Below are 15,564 nucleotides of genomic sequence, written 5' to 3' on the forward strand. Positions count from 1 at the left end.
CCCAGTTAGTCATGAATATCTGTAGCAATCTTCTGCATTGAGCAATGGTTTACAGTAACACTAATGAATGGTAGGACAGGATAATGATTATTAGTGGTCTTAGACATAATTTATATGTGCACACATGTATATACACATACGTAAAAATGTATTATATACATGTGGCTCCATATATAAATGCACACACAGAGGCACAGGTCTTCTGAGAAGTGGGGCTCACTAGGAGATCTGACAACTACTCTTTACACCCTTCTCCAAGGCACATTGCCAACTGTGTAAGTGCATATGTGTCTGTGTTTAACAGTGTGTGGAGGAAAATGTGAGAAGAATGGGAAGCGTGAACCTGAGTACGGAAGAAATTACCCATGTTACTGTCATTATTTCAGATCTGTGCTTGAAAACACATTTCCGAATTCCTCCTACATTGACTAAGTTGACCAACAGCCAAGCTAGAGGAAATACACAATATTAATGGGCACTGTGAAAATTAAAACACGTATTTTCTATTATTTCCTATGTCGGCATCAACACATCATATTCCTGATGATGCGCAGGATGAGAAATCAAGAACTAATTTGATTTTTGCCACTTGTTCTGTTTATCTGTTTCATGTTTCTGCCAAAGATGAGAGAAAACTTGGATAGTCCATCTCCATATGGGTTTTCATTTATCAGCTCTAATAGGTTAGCTCATTGTAAATCTGCCTCTTCATCGGGCTTGATTAAATAATTTTAGTTTTAGAAATACCTAAACTTATTGTGTACTCTAAGTTCACAGTATCTCTTTCAACATAACAATCCATTCCTCATACTCATTCCTATGAAAATTCTGCCATCTTTTACACTTACTCACATTAATTCAAACTGTTTGTCCTCCCTGTTTCTCTTCTGGGAAGGTTTTCAAGAACAGGAGCAAAACAGACTATCAGCTCATCAGTTCTGTAGCAGAACTGCAGTAAATCAATTCTAAGACTGAAATCAACTTAACTTTCAGATTAACATAGATATAAACAAGGTTCAGGTATCTAAGACAGTAAAAGTTAGCATGACTACATTTAACAGGGTAAATGACAGGATAGGTTTCCATTTCAATGAGGTAAAATTGTGCATAAGTTCTCCCGTCCCCAAAATACCCCTGCGAGATCACATTAAAAAAAAAAAGAGAGAGAGAGAGAGAGAGAAATAAGTTATTATTTTAAAGCTAAAAGTGAAATTACCTTTAATTCTATTGCTAGATAGAAAGAGATGGAGGTGGGTAAAGAAGCAGAGATGAGAACCAGAGATCATTGATATATGCATGTTATCAGCTCTCAGAACCAAGGGTTTGGTTGGCATCAGCTGAGTTTTGTCTCATGATGCATGCTCTAGATGGTTCTCAATGTTGTGTTACAATTACTCCAGGTATTTCAGTTTTCAGATGGTAATGGGCTTATTTGATCACCTTTGTCTTTTTGGTCCAACTCCATAGATTTTAACACCTTTCTCAGCAGGCACAGGCGTGCACACTGGATACAAACATGTACGGTAGCATTACATAGTTAATATGCTGTGCAGAGGTGTCCACAGAGAGCAGAAATACCAGCAGACAAAGGTTCATCTTGCTCTGAGCAGCCAGTCTGCATGTGGTTCCTGAAGTCTCTGAACAATAAATTTTCTACCAAGATAGGAAAATCGCCTCACTGCACTGCATTTATATGCAAAGCAATTGCAAAACCCCTTCTCCTCTCAGGTTCCTTGCATTGGCCAGGGAGGGTAAAGAAGCGTTTCTGATGAAATGTACAGCATTGCCTTTCCATGGAATGCCTTCCAAGCAGAAACACTTTCTGTGCCTCACCCCAGTACTGGGGCTTCTGGGAAACAGGTCTTACCTAACCACCCTACCTGCTTGCCAGCAGCACCTTTTTGGAGAAGCCCATTCACCTCTTCTGTCCCATAACAGAGCAGGAGTGCGATTTCTTTTTCACTTGACAATGTTTCTGTGGAGCTAGATTTTTGTTTTATTTTCTTTTCCTAGTTAACATTCATTTGACATTGCTATCAAATGTGTTCTCCTGAAATCATCTGAAAGATTTTATTCAAACTAGCATGTTTTCTTTTTTTTTCCCTTTTGCATCACCTTAAAGGGACACATTGGTCGATGTAACTCCTGTGGAGAATGGATTTCATCTTTTGCTGAAGTTTTGCTCCAGCCAAAGCCGGACCTCTTGAAGGTTGTAGAAAAAGGGGCCTTTGCCCCCCAGGTAGGCAATTTTTTGTCTCTGCACAATACATACTCGCTCAAATGAAACCCCGTAGGCCACATTGGCATTGTTGTCCATGCAGTCAGCCACCACTTGGCACTGAGGTGGCAAAGAAAAGTGCTCTAGGAGCTGGTGAGCAGCTGCACATCTCTCTTCCTGGCTTTTGTGTTTCTTAACTTCGAATGAAGAGGGAGAGATTCCAGGTGCAGCCCAGCCATCTGATGGGTGAGCTTCATCGATGTAGACCAACAGAAAGTCAGCCACACCAGAGAACTCCTCCACCAGCTTGCTGAAGGCTGACAGCTGGCTTGTGAACGGTGGTCAGGTAGCTGAGCCAAAGTTGACCACCAGTGGCCGCTCTGAGTTGGCAAAATCCAGAAGGTGGCATTTGGTTCCACACTTGCCACCAACGTTCTTCCAGCTGCCACTGCTGTCATCACTGCCCTTGGCTATGTGGATTACACTGGAGTTTGGGGCTTCTCCTCCCAGTTTGACCTGATGGCAGAACAAATTAAAACATAGCAAGTTAGTGTGACTTGCCTGTGCAGCATCCTTGTGACTACTTTCGTCAAACATTCACTTGTTCAGAGTACAAGTAATGAGTCATATGGGGGCAGAGCAAATCATCAGTAGCAGCAGCTTCAAAACGGTCATCTTGTCCACCTGCACTCACAGTTCAGGAAGATGTGGCATTTCTGACAAATATGCTACTTCATTCTTGTTAGAAAATTTGATGAGGTCTGTCCTGTCCACTACATACTTGGTCCTGTCCACCTTTATGTATTTGGAGACTTGTATTTGCTTTCAGACTACCTCAAATTTCTTCTTACTTTCCTCTCTGACACAGGGTTTTTTCCACTGGCATTTTCCATGAGTTCATTCCATTTGGTCCATGAGCTTCATCCTTGAAGCTCACTATTCAAAACTTCAACAGGATTTTCACTAATTTTCAGTACAATCAGACAATTACTTTGCATATTGAAATAGCTCACAGACTACACCTGTTTATATATTTTAGTTGTTTGATTTATGAGGCACCATGACTGTTATGGAACAACAGTAGCCTGTTGACTAGAGATTTGCTAGTAAGGTCTTATAAAGCCTAGGTCCTTTTTCAGCCCACAACCTACAGTTCAAGCCATTTTTCCAATTCTCAAAAATCATTCTGCATTATATTCCTGATTTTCACAACACACACAGTGCCTCTCAATTTTGAGAGATTTGCAGCTTAGTATATTCTCTTTTATCCTGCAGACCAAGAATGAAAATACTCCAGAGTACCAAACACAAGAGATCTCTTCAAATGCCCACTTAATATATACACTGCTTTGGCAGTGAATCACCCAAGATTATTGTGCTCTCTAAAATTTCTTCTAACCCCTTTGCAGTAATTTCATCAGTGATTGAGTGACACATTTTGTCCTACTGCAACATTTCTTTACAAGACTGGGGGAAAAAAACAACAGGAAAAGGGGAAAATTTATATCATGGCTGAAGTAGGATGAGGTGAAAATTGACTGTTCTCAGCTCCAGCCTCAGATCTAACTCAGACCCAACAGGCAGTGGTGGAAATGTCATTTTACCTGTTTGCATTCTGTTTGCATGTCTATAGAACAAAAGACAGAATAAAAGCCACTCACAGGAGGGAATCACAGAGTAAAGTGGAGCCTGCAGAGGTCTCCAAGATCCTTAGCTGACAACTACTGTAGAACCACAAAACATTATTGCATAATGCAATTAATTTTTAATGAGCTCTGCCTCATTAAATTCCTATGAAATTCCTATGTCTCTGCCTTTAACATCAGCTTCTAGTACAGCAGTGCAATTACCCTTTTGTATTTTCCTGACTCTTTCTTTCTCTGTCCACTGACTATTTGATGACTTTCAGAATTGTTGCTTTGAAGGAAACACACAAGGTCAAAGTCTTTAACATTTTATGTACTTTTTCTGAAGTTACACTGCAATTAAAGTCTATAGATGTTAACACTACATGGGAACTGTGTAAAAACTGAATAAATAACTGACTTTTGGTGCACTTCTATTTTACATTGCATTATAGGAGTCAGATGCAGTAAGAAGCTGAGTGAACAGCTGAATACTGAACTCATGAAGTTGCTGCTGAACACAGATCCAAAGACAAGTAGATTGCTGATACTGGATCCTCCATTTCTCTCTCAGAAACCTGACTATCCTGAGCAAAACTGCAGTTATTCATGGCTCTGCACTATTTCATCAGGATAGCAACAGAAGCAAAGTCTAATCAAAGAAAAGTTTGTAAGGTACAGTCATTAATGCTTCCAGACTTCATAGCTATATGAGAATGTGTCACAGCATGTTGGCACATGACTAGGAGCATTATTTTGAGTCTTTTCAATATGGCAAATTGAAACATAACCATGCCATCATTCTCAGAGATGAGCAAGGAAGAGAACCACAGAAGAAAAGATGGCCTGAGACCCACAAGTCTCACCAGGCCAAGTATGTGGTGGTCATGCCACTGGAAGCTGCAGCAGTCAAGAGAAACAAGGATGCTCTGGAAAAGCAAAACCTCTTTTGCCCCCATCCCTGTAAATCTCCATCTGCAGCATTGCTATCTGCTAGGGTGCTGGTAACAGTTTAAAAAAAGCCTTGTTCTTCATCTTTGAAAGGAAGAGGCTTGAAACAGCTGAGTTTAGGAGCTGATGTGTGAGTGTACTATCCACTGAACTCAAAGAAAGAAAATAAATATATCCCAGTTTCTGAGAAAAAAAATATCTGTCTGGAGAGGCAGGCTCAGAGACTCGGGCTCATGCATTTAAGAAGTACCATTAAGGTACCTACACCTTAGCATGTAGTCTTCTCTTCAACTGCTGATCATTTCTCTCTGCCATTCTGTGACATAAGATAGGTAAAGCAGCATAGGTAAAGGGCTGCACTTGAACAGAAATACACAGGTCAAGATCATGTGGTATATAATCACCCTGAGAGCTGCATTCAATCCAGAAGCCAACTAAACAATTCAGCAACTTGTAATAAATTGGTGACTACCACAAAAAGGGACATCTCGAAAAACACAACATATGCATATCTACACAAACACTAGACCTCTATTCACCTAGAAAACTAAACTGCTCCTGAACTATTTCAGAGATAGCTTGCTGAAAATGTGCCTTTTGGGCAAAGCTTGACATGTAAGTATTTTTGCTACACCCAACCCCCTGGATGAATAATAGGCCTCAGTATTTAAGAGTGTGTGTTCATCCAGTCAAAGAAATAATGATATGTAATTTATCTTACAAATCACAATTAAACAACACACTTTGAATTTCTTATATTTGCTCTCACTCTTCAGAGAAGAAAAATAAAGGTAAAAAGAAGTGCCTATAAGTCAGGAATGAACAGAGCTGCTTAGGACCAAAGAAACATCTGAGCAACTGTTTCTACATACTCTTCAGGTTTTATTTTAACAAAACCATCATGACTGAAAATATCTAGCTACCACTCTTGAACTGGGAAACCACAGTTTGCTTCTTGATTGTTTTAAATAGAAAAGAGAGGATATATATTATAAGATCCTCCTTACCAATTCCTCACTCAGGTATACCAAACCCTTTAATTTCGTAGGCCAATTTGCAAACCCTGAAGAAATAGTTCTAATAAAACAACTTCCAACAGACACCAACATGGGAATGCCCTTCAAGTCCTATTTAATGTTGACACCAAAGATGACAACATATTTTCTGTTCTTCAACAATGCAATTTTGCATTCTCCCTCTCATACTCTTTATGGACTACAAAAATAGATGGAATTAGGAAACAAAGTATAAAGAAGCCTTTATCTATCTATACATCACCTTACAGCAGTTTCTCTTCATTTCCCACAGCCATGAAGGAAGTCTCATGGCCGCAGGTTACCTATAATTTTAATTTTTGTTTCCAGGAGTGCTTGTGTTGGGTTTTTTCCCCTTAATGAGACATCCTTGCCAAGCAGGCATTCATGAGGCATTTTCTGCTCTTGTAGAGAAGTAATTAGGTCGGTGCCTTGTTCCATGCCAGTGTCAGGCACTCCAAAAAGCAGCCCTGCCCAGTCGTTAATGCTTCAACATAAGCAGCAGCGGCAGATCCACTAATTGGTCTTGATGAAGCACTGACGTTCCCAAGGGACTGTTTATTTCACCAGACTCTGAACCGATTGACACAGGATGACAATATCATCCTTGCTGATCATCTACATTGTAGGCCTTGGCCATCTCCTTTGTTGTTATTTATTGAAAGAAAAAATAGCTTTTGGAAAAGAAGATCAATGCAATAAGAAAACAAACAAAAACACTCATGTATTCAGCCAAACTGCTTTTGAAATCCTACACAAAGGCAGGCAAAATATAAATTCTGAGAAACAAACCAGCAGAATTCCCCTCACACGCAATCCAGCATTTCCATAATCACGTACTTTTGTGCGTGAATATTTGGCCTTTTGGTGCCAGTCTTCTGAATGAGGTAGCAGCTGAGCAGCATGCAGGCATCCCCTCCCATACAGCCTGCTTGGGACACGCAAGGTAGGCCAACCAAATCTGCAAGCCAGCCCAGCCGTCACAGGGGCAAGCAGCTACACCAAAGCAGTGATTCGCATAATTTGTGAGAATTTTGGGTTTGCCTGACAGCCTGTTCTCAGTCTGCATGCAAAGTGAAAAGGGAACAAGATTGCTGATGTTTTAGCACACAGCCTCCAAAATGAAGGAGCAGGAGAGAAAGCCCTATTCATAAACTGCAGGCTAGAAATAGCACATATTGCTAAGTTGGTAGCACATTTTCCATAGGAACTAGATAAAGTCCCACAGACAATTGCCTTTTCTTTTTTCCTGTTTTGTTTTTATCAACTTCAGCATTACCTTCCTGGGATCCCGTGCACTGGAATACAGATTAAATCCCCTGCATCAGGGATTTTCATACAGTTTGGCAGACTCAACAGGTTATGTCAACCCCCTAAAAAAAAAAAATAGGTGCTGCCAGACAGTTAGCAGTTTATGATATTAGTCATTTGAATATGGACATGTTGTGTTTGGGACTGGAGTACAGTGATTGGTAATGAACTGAATCCCTGCAGCCTTTGGCATTTTTTAAAATTCTCTGCCTTGATTTCATCCCATTCAGCTAGGTATAGCTTTATCCAAATCATAATTTAACTCTTTTGGCAAATTCTACAAACTCTTATTTTTGTTTTCCTTATTTCATGACCCAGGGTTGTACAGTTGACAAAAATCACAGAAGACCCTTGTCTAGAGTACAACAAAGATGCAGAAGTTCTTCATTTGTCTTGAGAAGGTGGCAACTTGAATTACTCAAATTGAAGAGTAGAGACTAGAAATGGCTCAGGCTTTTCCCAGAGTCTTTTATTTAGGATCAGGTATGTGGAGCTGACAGAGGGAAGAGGGAGACAAACAAACCGGGCACAGTCCAGATAAAAATAACTAGTCAAATGCTTCTCTCTCCATTTAAAAGCCACTAGTCCCACAAATGAGTATGCATGGCACAAGGAAAGCATAAAGGAGTCTTTTACCTTATGCTCTTGCAGTTAATTTTAGTTGCTGTGATTGAGGAGCCAGGAGCAAGCTTCTTAAGGGCTTTATGTTTCCCTCAAGATGGGAGCATGGCCTACTACACCATGGCCAAGGATCTACCTACATGTGACAGAGAACTTCACCAGATTTTGTTACTCAGCACAGGAAGGGAATTTGATATTAATTTGGATGATGGTTTTTTACTTTTTTTTTTTTTACTCAGCTTTATGGGTAGGAATGCACAGTGGTGGTTTTGACAGAGGTAGAGCCAGCACTCAAGAACCATGTGTGATCCTTTTCCTGAATAGTTCCCACTAGCTAATTTTTTTTGTGTGTCTATCACAGCAAAAGGGGGTTTTCATAGGGCTTTGACAACAAGGCAAGCACTCCTTACAGTAATTTTTTCACACATAAGAGTGAAAATGGAACCATGCAAAGAGGTGTGGAAGAACAGAATTTAGATCTGTAAAATGAAATGGAATGAGAGCCCATGTGGGGTAAAAGTCCTCATATTCCTTTTCCTACTCTTTGTCTGTCTTGAATGTTTGTACTCTTAAGTTCCATGGAACCAACTGTCTGCTCCTCTTGTTGGGACACTGCCTAGTACAATGGGTCCCTGGCCTAGGTTGATCCTGACACACAACTACAACAAACATGATTATATATTAGGAATAATAAGCAACTTTTAATAATAATTACAATTTCAAGACCAAATCCTGTTGAATTTACATTCCCAACTTTGCAGAAGTTTTACTTGTGGTTTGCTTCAGTTTTGTTTTTCTCACTTCTTTCAAGATTGTTTTCATTTGCAAATGTCAATGAAAACAATTCTGCTAAAGCTGAACTTTGTAAAACCGTTAAAATATTTTTAATACCACACAATATTTAGTTCTAAACCCTGAAGTTATACAATGGACTTTCTTTCACAGATTCCCTTTATCACTGTCAAATGCAGGGAGGGAGACTTCCTTACAAAATAAATGCAAATAGTAAGTATGAACATTGTGTCTTTGTTTCAACCTTTAAAATATTTCCCCAAAAAGCTAAGAGTTACTTACTGGACAGCCAAAGAGCAGGGAGAGGATCATGCTTTGATATTACTTTCACATATATCTTTGTGATAATGTTGTGCAGCATGCATTTAACGTGCAAGATTTGGGACTCTTTTGCTTTGCACTCTGATTTATTTTAGATCTACCTACCAGGCAGGAAAAAGCAGCCAAAGTTAATTTAACTGCCTGCATGAAAACCCAGAAGAATCTCACTGGGTGTTTACTGAACCACTCTACTTGCTGCTACATCCAGAGCTGGGTCTACGCCATGAACCTGGGATCCTGTGCCAGCCATTCCCCTGTGTTGGGACCGTCATGCCAGAGCTTGCTGCTGGCCCATTCTAAAGACAGTAAAAAGCTGTACAAGCACATACACACCCACCTCCATCCATCACTGGAGATACCAGCATCCCTCTGAGGCCCATGATGCACAGCTCCACAGTCTCTGTGCATGTGCACGTTGCCCCCATAGGTACATCCCGGCATTCCTAAATAGTGGGGGTGGGCTGCTGCAGGGAGAGGCCATTAACACCTTCCCTGTAAGTACCCTGCACTGAGGTGGAGAGGAGGGATGATTTCCTCAAGGATGACATTAAAGCCTTCTACTGGAGAGCATGAATGATAGCTCTGCCTTGCTGAAACTCAAAGCTCATATCTGGCACTGGAAAAGCTTCCAGCAGAAGGGCTCACCACTGGATATCTCTAATGGGTACAACTGCTCCTTAACCTATTTTAAAAGCATTTTAAGATAGCAATTTCTCACCTTTGGTATCTTAGAAAACAGATTCATTCCACTACTAAAAAAAGCACAGAACTTAGCAAGAAAAAAAAAAAAAAGCTTTTAATTTTTTTTTCAACACTTCTCCAGCTTTTTCTTTGGATTTTTGCAAATGTGTGATACATTCAGTATACATACTTTAAGCTAGAACAAATACCTTCCTGGCATTTGTAGAAATGGCCTATGTAAATCATGGTTACACTAACACCCTCCCAAAAAGTCTTGGTTTTCTTTCTCATCAATAGCTGTGACCACTTTCATATCTGTATGTATGTGTACATAAACACATATATATGTGTATACACATAGGGAGAAATGAGAGGAACTGACTCATGGAAATGTATTCTTACATATGTGTACTTTAGCCTTTTTATACATATATGTATGTACACATATAGAGACAAAGAGGTATATATAGATCTTTATACAGGCACACAAATAAAATTGTAAATACTTACACACACATACATATATAAAAATAATATTTAATACATTTTTACTCTTTCAGTTACAGAAAGTTAATCTAACTTAACTATGGGCTCTATTTATCTCTGTTATGATGATTAGTTTGATCCTAAAGACTCCCTTGTAATATAAGACACACTTGCCTCTTGGAAAATAATAGGAAGATATTCTACAAATCACAAAGCTGGTGCAGTGTAGACAATATCAACACTGAGTCTGACAGATATTGAACTCAGAGCTAAGGGAGTAAAAAGAAATATATTATTCATTAGTAAAATTTACATTTAAAATCAAAGTAAACAAAAAAGCAATTATTTTGATTCCAGTAGGGCTTTAAAATGTGGAGAAAACCAGTCATATAGAATGTTCCAAGAAAAAAAGAACACTGAATATACTCTATATACAATAAGACAAACTTTGCATTGTTTTCCCACTGATGATGTTAAAATCTTCAACTGTTGCTAGGCAATCTTGCCTATGAAATAATTGCCCTCACCAAAATTCTTGTGCAATAATACTTAATAACAACAAAAAGCCCAAAAAAAGGTGGACATTTGGATGAGTTATTAATAAGATTTTCTAGGCAATGAGAAAGTAAATCAGAATAGCTTGTTTGAAATATATTCTAACCATTACAAGATCACATCTTCTACACACTAGCCTTGAAAAAAAAAAAAAAGAAATAATTCTGGGACAATGCATGCTTTTGAGGCAAAGGTACTTTCTTGTAATAAGTTTATCTTAATTCAGAATGTGGTGTCTACCTACAGTGTTCTTCTGGAATAGCTTCCCATAAATTTTTCTTTGAATAGAAATTTTACATCAAGTAAAAGTAAATGTGTGAAAAATATTATGAAATGGACTCAGGAAGAATTCTGTGTAAGTGACACAAAACATAGTAAAAGCAAGCACAGTTGCTTCTTTGATCCAGTCTTCTGCTAACTGGCAGTCTGGCTCTGGTTATCCCAGACATCTGCAATTCTGTTATTCTACATGAAAATGGTGATTTTCTCATAAATACTGCTCAGTGGAATGAGTTTAAGCACCTTTTTAAGTAATTTGCTAATACCTGGCTTCAGCTGGTAAATTAGAGCAATGAGCAATCATGGGTATGTTATCAGCTATGTTTTGCCATGCTGTATAGTACCCTGATTCCATAACATTTTAATTTCTCCCTTATTGTCTCAGAGTAAGATATCACAACAGGGTAATTCTATTCAGGATTTAGAAAAGGGTGATTTAAGAAAATAATTGCCTTGTAGGACATTCTTTGACATATTTCACTATTTCTCATGCTTTTTAAAATATGTTACAAAGCAGGATATGTTTCAATCTTTTTCAAATCTACTAGTACAACTTTTCAGATGAAACTTTTTTCCTATTTCTTCCTTACAGAAGCAGCAAAAGATTCTCATCTATTTTGGAGGTGATGAGTCTTCTTCCAATATTGCTCCTCAGTTTATTTTCTCCCCTTTACAATTTGATTTCTATACTTAACTATCTTTCTGTGACAATCAAGAGTTTCCAATGTTCTTCTCTCTTTATGGCCCATAATTCTATTAAGTAAAATAGTCTTTAATGAATTGTTGGTCAATCCATTTTGTCTTAAGGATAGCTGCCATGAATGGACTTTTTCCTCTTTTTGGAACAAGGTGATAAAATTTGCTTGTGTTTATATGCATTTTTCTGCTGAGTTCATTGAGGCACAGAGTTTATTCTTGGAACCTTATGGCCTGATCGACCAGAACAACCCAGGTGATTTAATCATGATAAGGGAGAGAATAAAATTACCAAAGTTCAAGGTATGAGTTTCATTGCCAACACCAAAAATAGCAGAGTCACCATACCTGCTCCCATGGGTAACATCATGATACTGAAAGAAAGGCAAAGCATGACTTTGGAGACTACAGAAAGACATGTAATATCTTAGTTTTAAATAATTGTGTGTAATTTAAGCAAAAAGAGACTGAAAATATCTCATGGATATAAGTTTTCTTACAGCTTCACAACTTCTCCAGACCCCAGGCCACATATAGGTTTTAAATATGGGAACTCAAAACTTAACTGCTGCACAGTCATGCTACCAACTTCCACTGGAGCCTTGACCAAGTCATGTGTTAACTGTCCTGCCTTGCCTTGTCTGTAAAATGGGAACAACTGTGTTCAGTGACCCATTTAACAAGGCCACTGTAAAATGTACTTACTTAATGTCTATGAAGGGAATAAAAACAAAGACTAGAAGGGCTAGGAGAATAGTGGGCTTCATTCAGCATTATTTTATTTGGGTAGCCAGCTGGATGATTCCTGGGCTGCAGTAAGAGGTTGACCCATTTGGCAAAAGCTAAAGTTATTTATATTTGTCTTACACTGAAAATTAATGTCCCCACGGCTTGAGTTTCAGGCTAAGCAGATGGTATTCCATAGTTCAAAGCCAGCAAACACCAGCATCACCAGCTCTTCACATTTTTAGATAAGAGCAAATACAAAGGCTATTGTAGAAGTGTGAAAGCAAATTGGGGGGAAGGCAATACAAAGAGAAGTTATTTCAGAAGAGTATCATTTGGAAAGGACCCTATGACATCACATGGAGTATGTTAAATTAGATGGTCTAAATAAGACAACAAATTAACAGACTAAGCACTGTTTTGAAAGCCACAGAGCTCTGAATCCAGTTCTACTTACTAACTGGGTGGTCTGTGCAAGAAATTTCATGGTTTTGGGTTCACCTTTTCAATCTATAAAAGGGAATTCCAGCTACCTCATGAGACCTGGGCAGACCACTGAGTAATGCTTGTAAGAAATGTTAAAAGGAAAAGAAAAGTACATGTTGCATAACTGTTACTGGCTTTATAAACTTAAATCACCAGGCAGCTGTCCGACAGCTAGTCAAGTTCATTTTTAATCTCTGATATGTCCCTCTGTCACTGCTTTCATGAAGGAAAAAGGTCACTTTTTCAATTTGTGCAGTTTTACTTGGATACCTCCTCCAATATACAAGTTAACATATGAGTAATAGAAAATGCCAGTGTAATGACAATGGTTAATTTCTATATTTTACTCTAGGTAAAACAACTCTGGTTACATAGCTAACACCTATCTATGTAGAGCTCTATCTGAAGATGCAGTCTTTTTATAATATCTGAGGATCTCACATGCCAATAATAAACTACAGCTGTGAAAACAGCTAGAGTATTTTACAATTACTCTTAGACGAAGACCCTGAAATACTTTAAAAACATGAAGATTATCATTCATTCTGTTGGGGAAACTGAGGCACGCCTAAACTAAGTGAAATGGCCAAGGCTGCACAGAGAGTTAGCACAGGGAGTCAGCAGCTCCAGAATTTCATTAATCCTTAACCCCGACCTAGAAGTACCGCTCTTTCAGCTTACACTTCTCCATCAAACTTTACAGGAGCTAGGTGACAGCTTGCACCGCAGTCGTTCCCCTCCCTTCTCCGCTGACAGGCGGGATGCTCGCCCCAGCTCAGCGCCCCAGCCCCGCCGTCCCCGTCCCCATCCCGCGGGCTCACCTGCTTGTAGGCGTCCAGGAGGAAGCTGTTCCAGACGCAGCGCAGCCCCTCCGAGGTCAGCATCCTCCGCCACTCACCGCGCCCAGACTTGGAGCGGCTCAGAAACAGAACCATGTGCTTCAGGAGAATCACAGAGTCATAGAGCGCGAGAAAGAGGCAATTGGAGAAAAAGACCGGCAAGATCTGAAGCGTGATCAACAAATCCACACTTAGCAGACCCATCTTCCTTGCCGCTTCTCCTCAGCCGGATACCTTCAGCTCTCTTTATTGCTCTGTACCCTCATTTAAAAGAGTAAAGCAAAAGGCATTTCAAAAGCCTCATTACCCCTTTCACAGCTGCTCTATTTAAAATAAGCAGAGATAGTTAAGTATGACCAGGCTGGTTAAAGCCATAACTGCACGATATTCATTCAACTGCAAGCTGCTTATTTTTCAGAGATTTAGATGTTAGCAAAAATTCTTCTCTTAACCAGGAGACCTGATTTTGCTGAAGAGAGAGGCAGCTGTTTTTCCAGTTCCCTGCAGTTACAAAATTTAAGCTGAGACTGTTAATTGTTAACTTTCCTGCACTATCCCATTGTTTCTCGGATATTTAAGCACTGAACAGACCTCTCATTTCTGTGTCAGTAAAGCTAGCTACTAGGTGCAACAATACTTAGAAAAAAAAAAAAAGGTTTATGTACATAAACTTTCTGTTCCTTCCTCCCTGCTTCCCTCCCTCTCTTTCCCTCTCTGCCTCCCCCGTCCCCCCTCCTACTCCGCGTCTCTGTATTCCTGCCTTCCTCCTCTCGCACTCTCTCTTTGCTATCTGCCTATGGTGCAAAGTGCTCTCCCCTCTGGAGTCCTCGCTTGCTTCCCTGAAGCCTTTTATACATTCCCTAGCTAATTGCTGCAATAGAGAAATGAAACCCTAATCTTAGTAAAGATCTTGACGTCAATGTAAAAGAGGGCTTTACTTTGGCCAGGACTGCAGTGAATAGAAAAAATGAAATTCTCAAAACTTTTTTTTTTTTTTCCCTTAAGAGAGAGGAGAAGAAAAAAAAAAAGAGAGACAGAGAACAAGAGTGGAACTTTGCTTTTCTTTGAAAAGGAGAAAGAAAAAATCCAATATGTTTCTGAATGTTCTTACAATATACTTCCAAATTTTGGAAGAAGTATTTTCATGTGACATGGAAGGTGACACAGCAACAGAGACTTCTGTTATCAATTGTTTTTTTTTTCCCCGTTGGTTTTTTTTTTATTTCCTTTGTCCTTTTTTCTTTTATAGGAAGGTCTGTGAATTGATGTATCCCAAGAAAGAGCACATTTCTGTAACATTTTTCTTCCACCTGCCTGAAGTACAAGTATAGTGTTTCTTATCTCTTCTCTTACACATCAGTAGATGAAGTCAGTTATAGGTGTTCACTTATGTTACCAAGAAAACAACAAAAGATAAGAAAGAGAGAAAATAAGTTTTTTATGGATTTGGGGTTTTGAAGCTAAAGTTCCCTGCCTAAAAAAATATATGTTTCAGCCTTAAATGCTGTTAAATCAACTGAGCTTCAAGGACTTTAATATGCCTATTTAATATTAGGGTAACTAGCTTTTGGTTAAAAGCTTGTAAAGAAAAAGCAGAAGTTTCCTCTGGCAGAGCCATTGGTACTTTAACAACTGCAAGGATCCCTTTCAGCTCCACACTGAAGGCTTTTTGTTCATTTGCACTTCTCTTTGTTTTACTTTTTTTAGTCCAATACTTAGTCCTCTTCTCACATGATTTTTTGGGGAGCTATAGTAGACAAGTTTGTTTGGGGATTTTTTAGCATGATTCTAAATCCCTTAGGTAAATATATCACGAGTTTCCTGTTGCAGATATCCATAAGTTTGGGTTTTAGTGGATGTCTTCACTATGTGCTTACTAGGCTCTCCTCCCTGGATACATTTCATTCCCGGAGATGCCAGCATGATATCTAGCCTCTGTCAAC

The 15,564-nt window shown here is 39.1% G+C and overlaps 1 protein-coding gene across 2 annotated transcripts; it reads right to left on the reverse strand.

The window, feature by feature from the left end:
• Window positions 1–2,102: 2,102 nt before the first annotated feature.
• On the reverse strand, window positions 2,103–13,825 carry DIO2 (iodothyronine deiodinase 2). 2 transcript variants are annotated; one of them, XM_039705302.1, is made up of 2 exons: window positions 13,604–13,825; window positions 2,103–2,734 (listed from the first exon to the last, which is right to left on the reverse strand). In XM_039705302.1, the coding sequence occupies exons 1-2, from the start codon at window positions 13,823–13,825 to the stop codon at window positions 2,117–2,119; spliced, it is 840 nt and encodes a 279-aa protein (XP_039561236.1). In that variant the 3' UTR covers window positions 2,103–2,116. The 2 variants fall into 2 exon arrangements, with proteins under 2 accessions (XP_039561236.1, XP_039561237.1); XM_039705303.1 differs by having other exon boundaries at window positions 2,162–2,734.
• Window positions 13,826–15,564: the final 1,739 nt, after the last annotated feature.

The sequence above is a fragment of the Passer montanus genome, unplaced genomic scaffold (genome assembly GCF_014805655.1).
Source record: "Passer montanus isolate IOZ18808 unplaced genomic scaffold, ASM1480565v1 scaffold18, whole genome shotgun sequence".
Taxonomy (NCBI): Eukaryota; Metazoa; Chordata; class Aves; order Passeriformes; family Passeridae; genus Passer; species Passer montanus.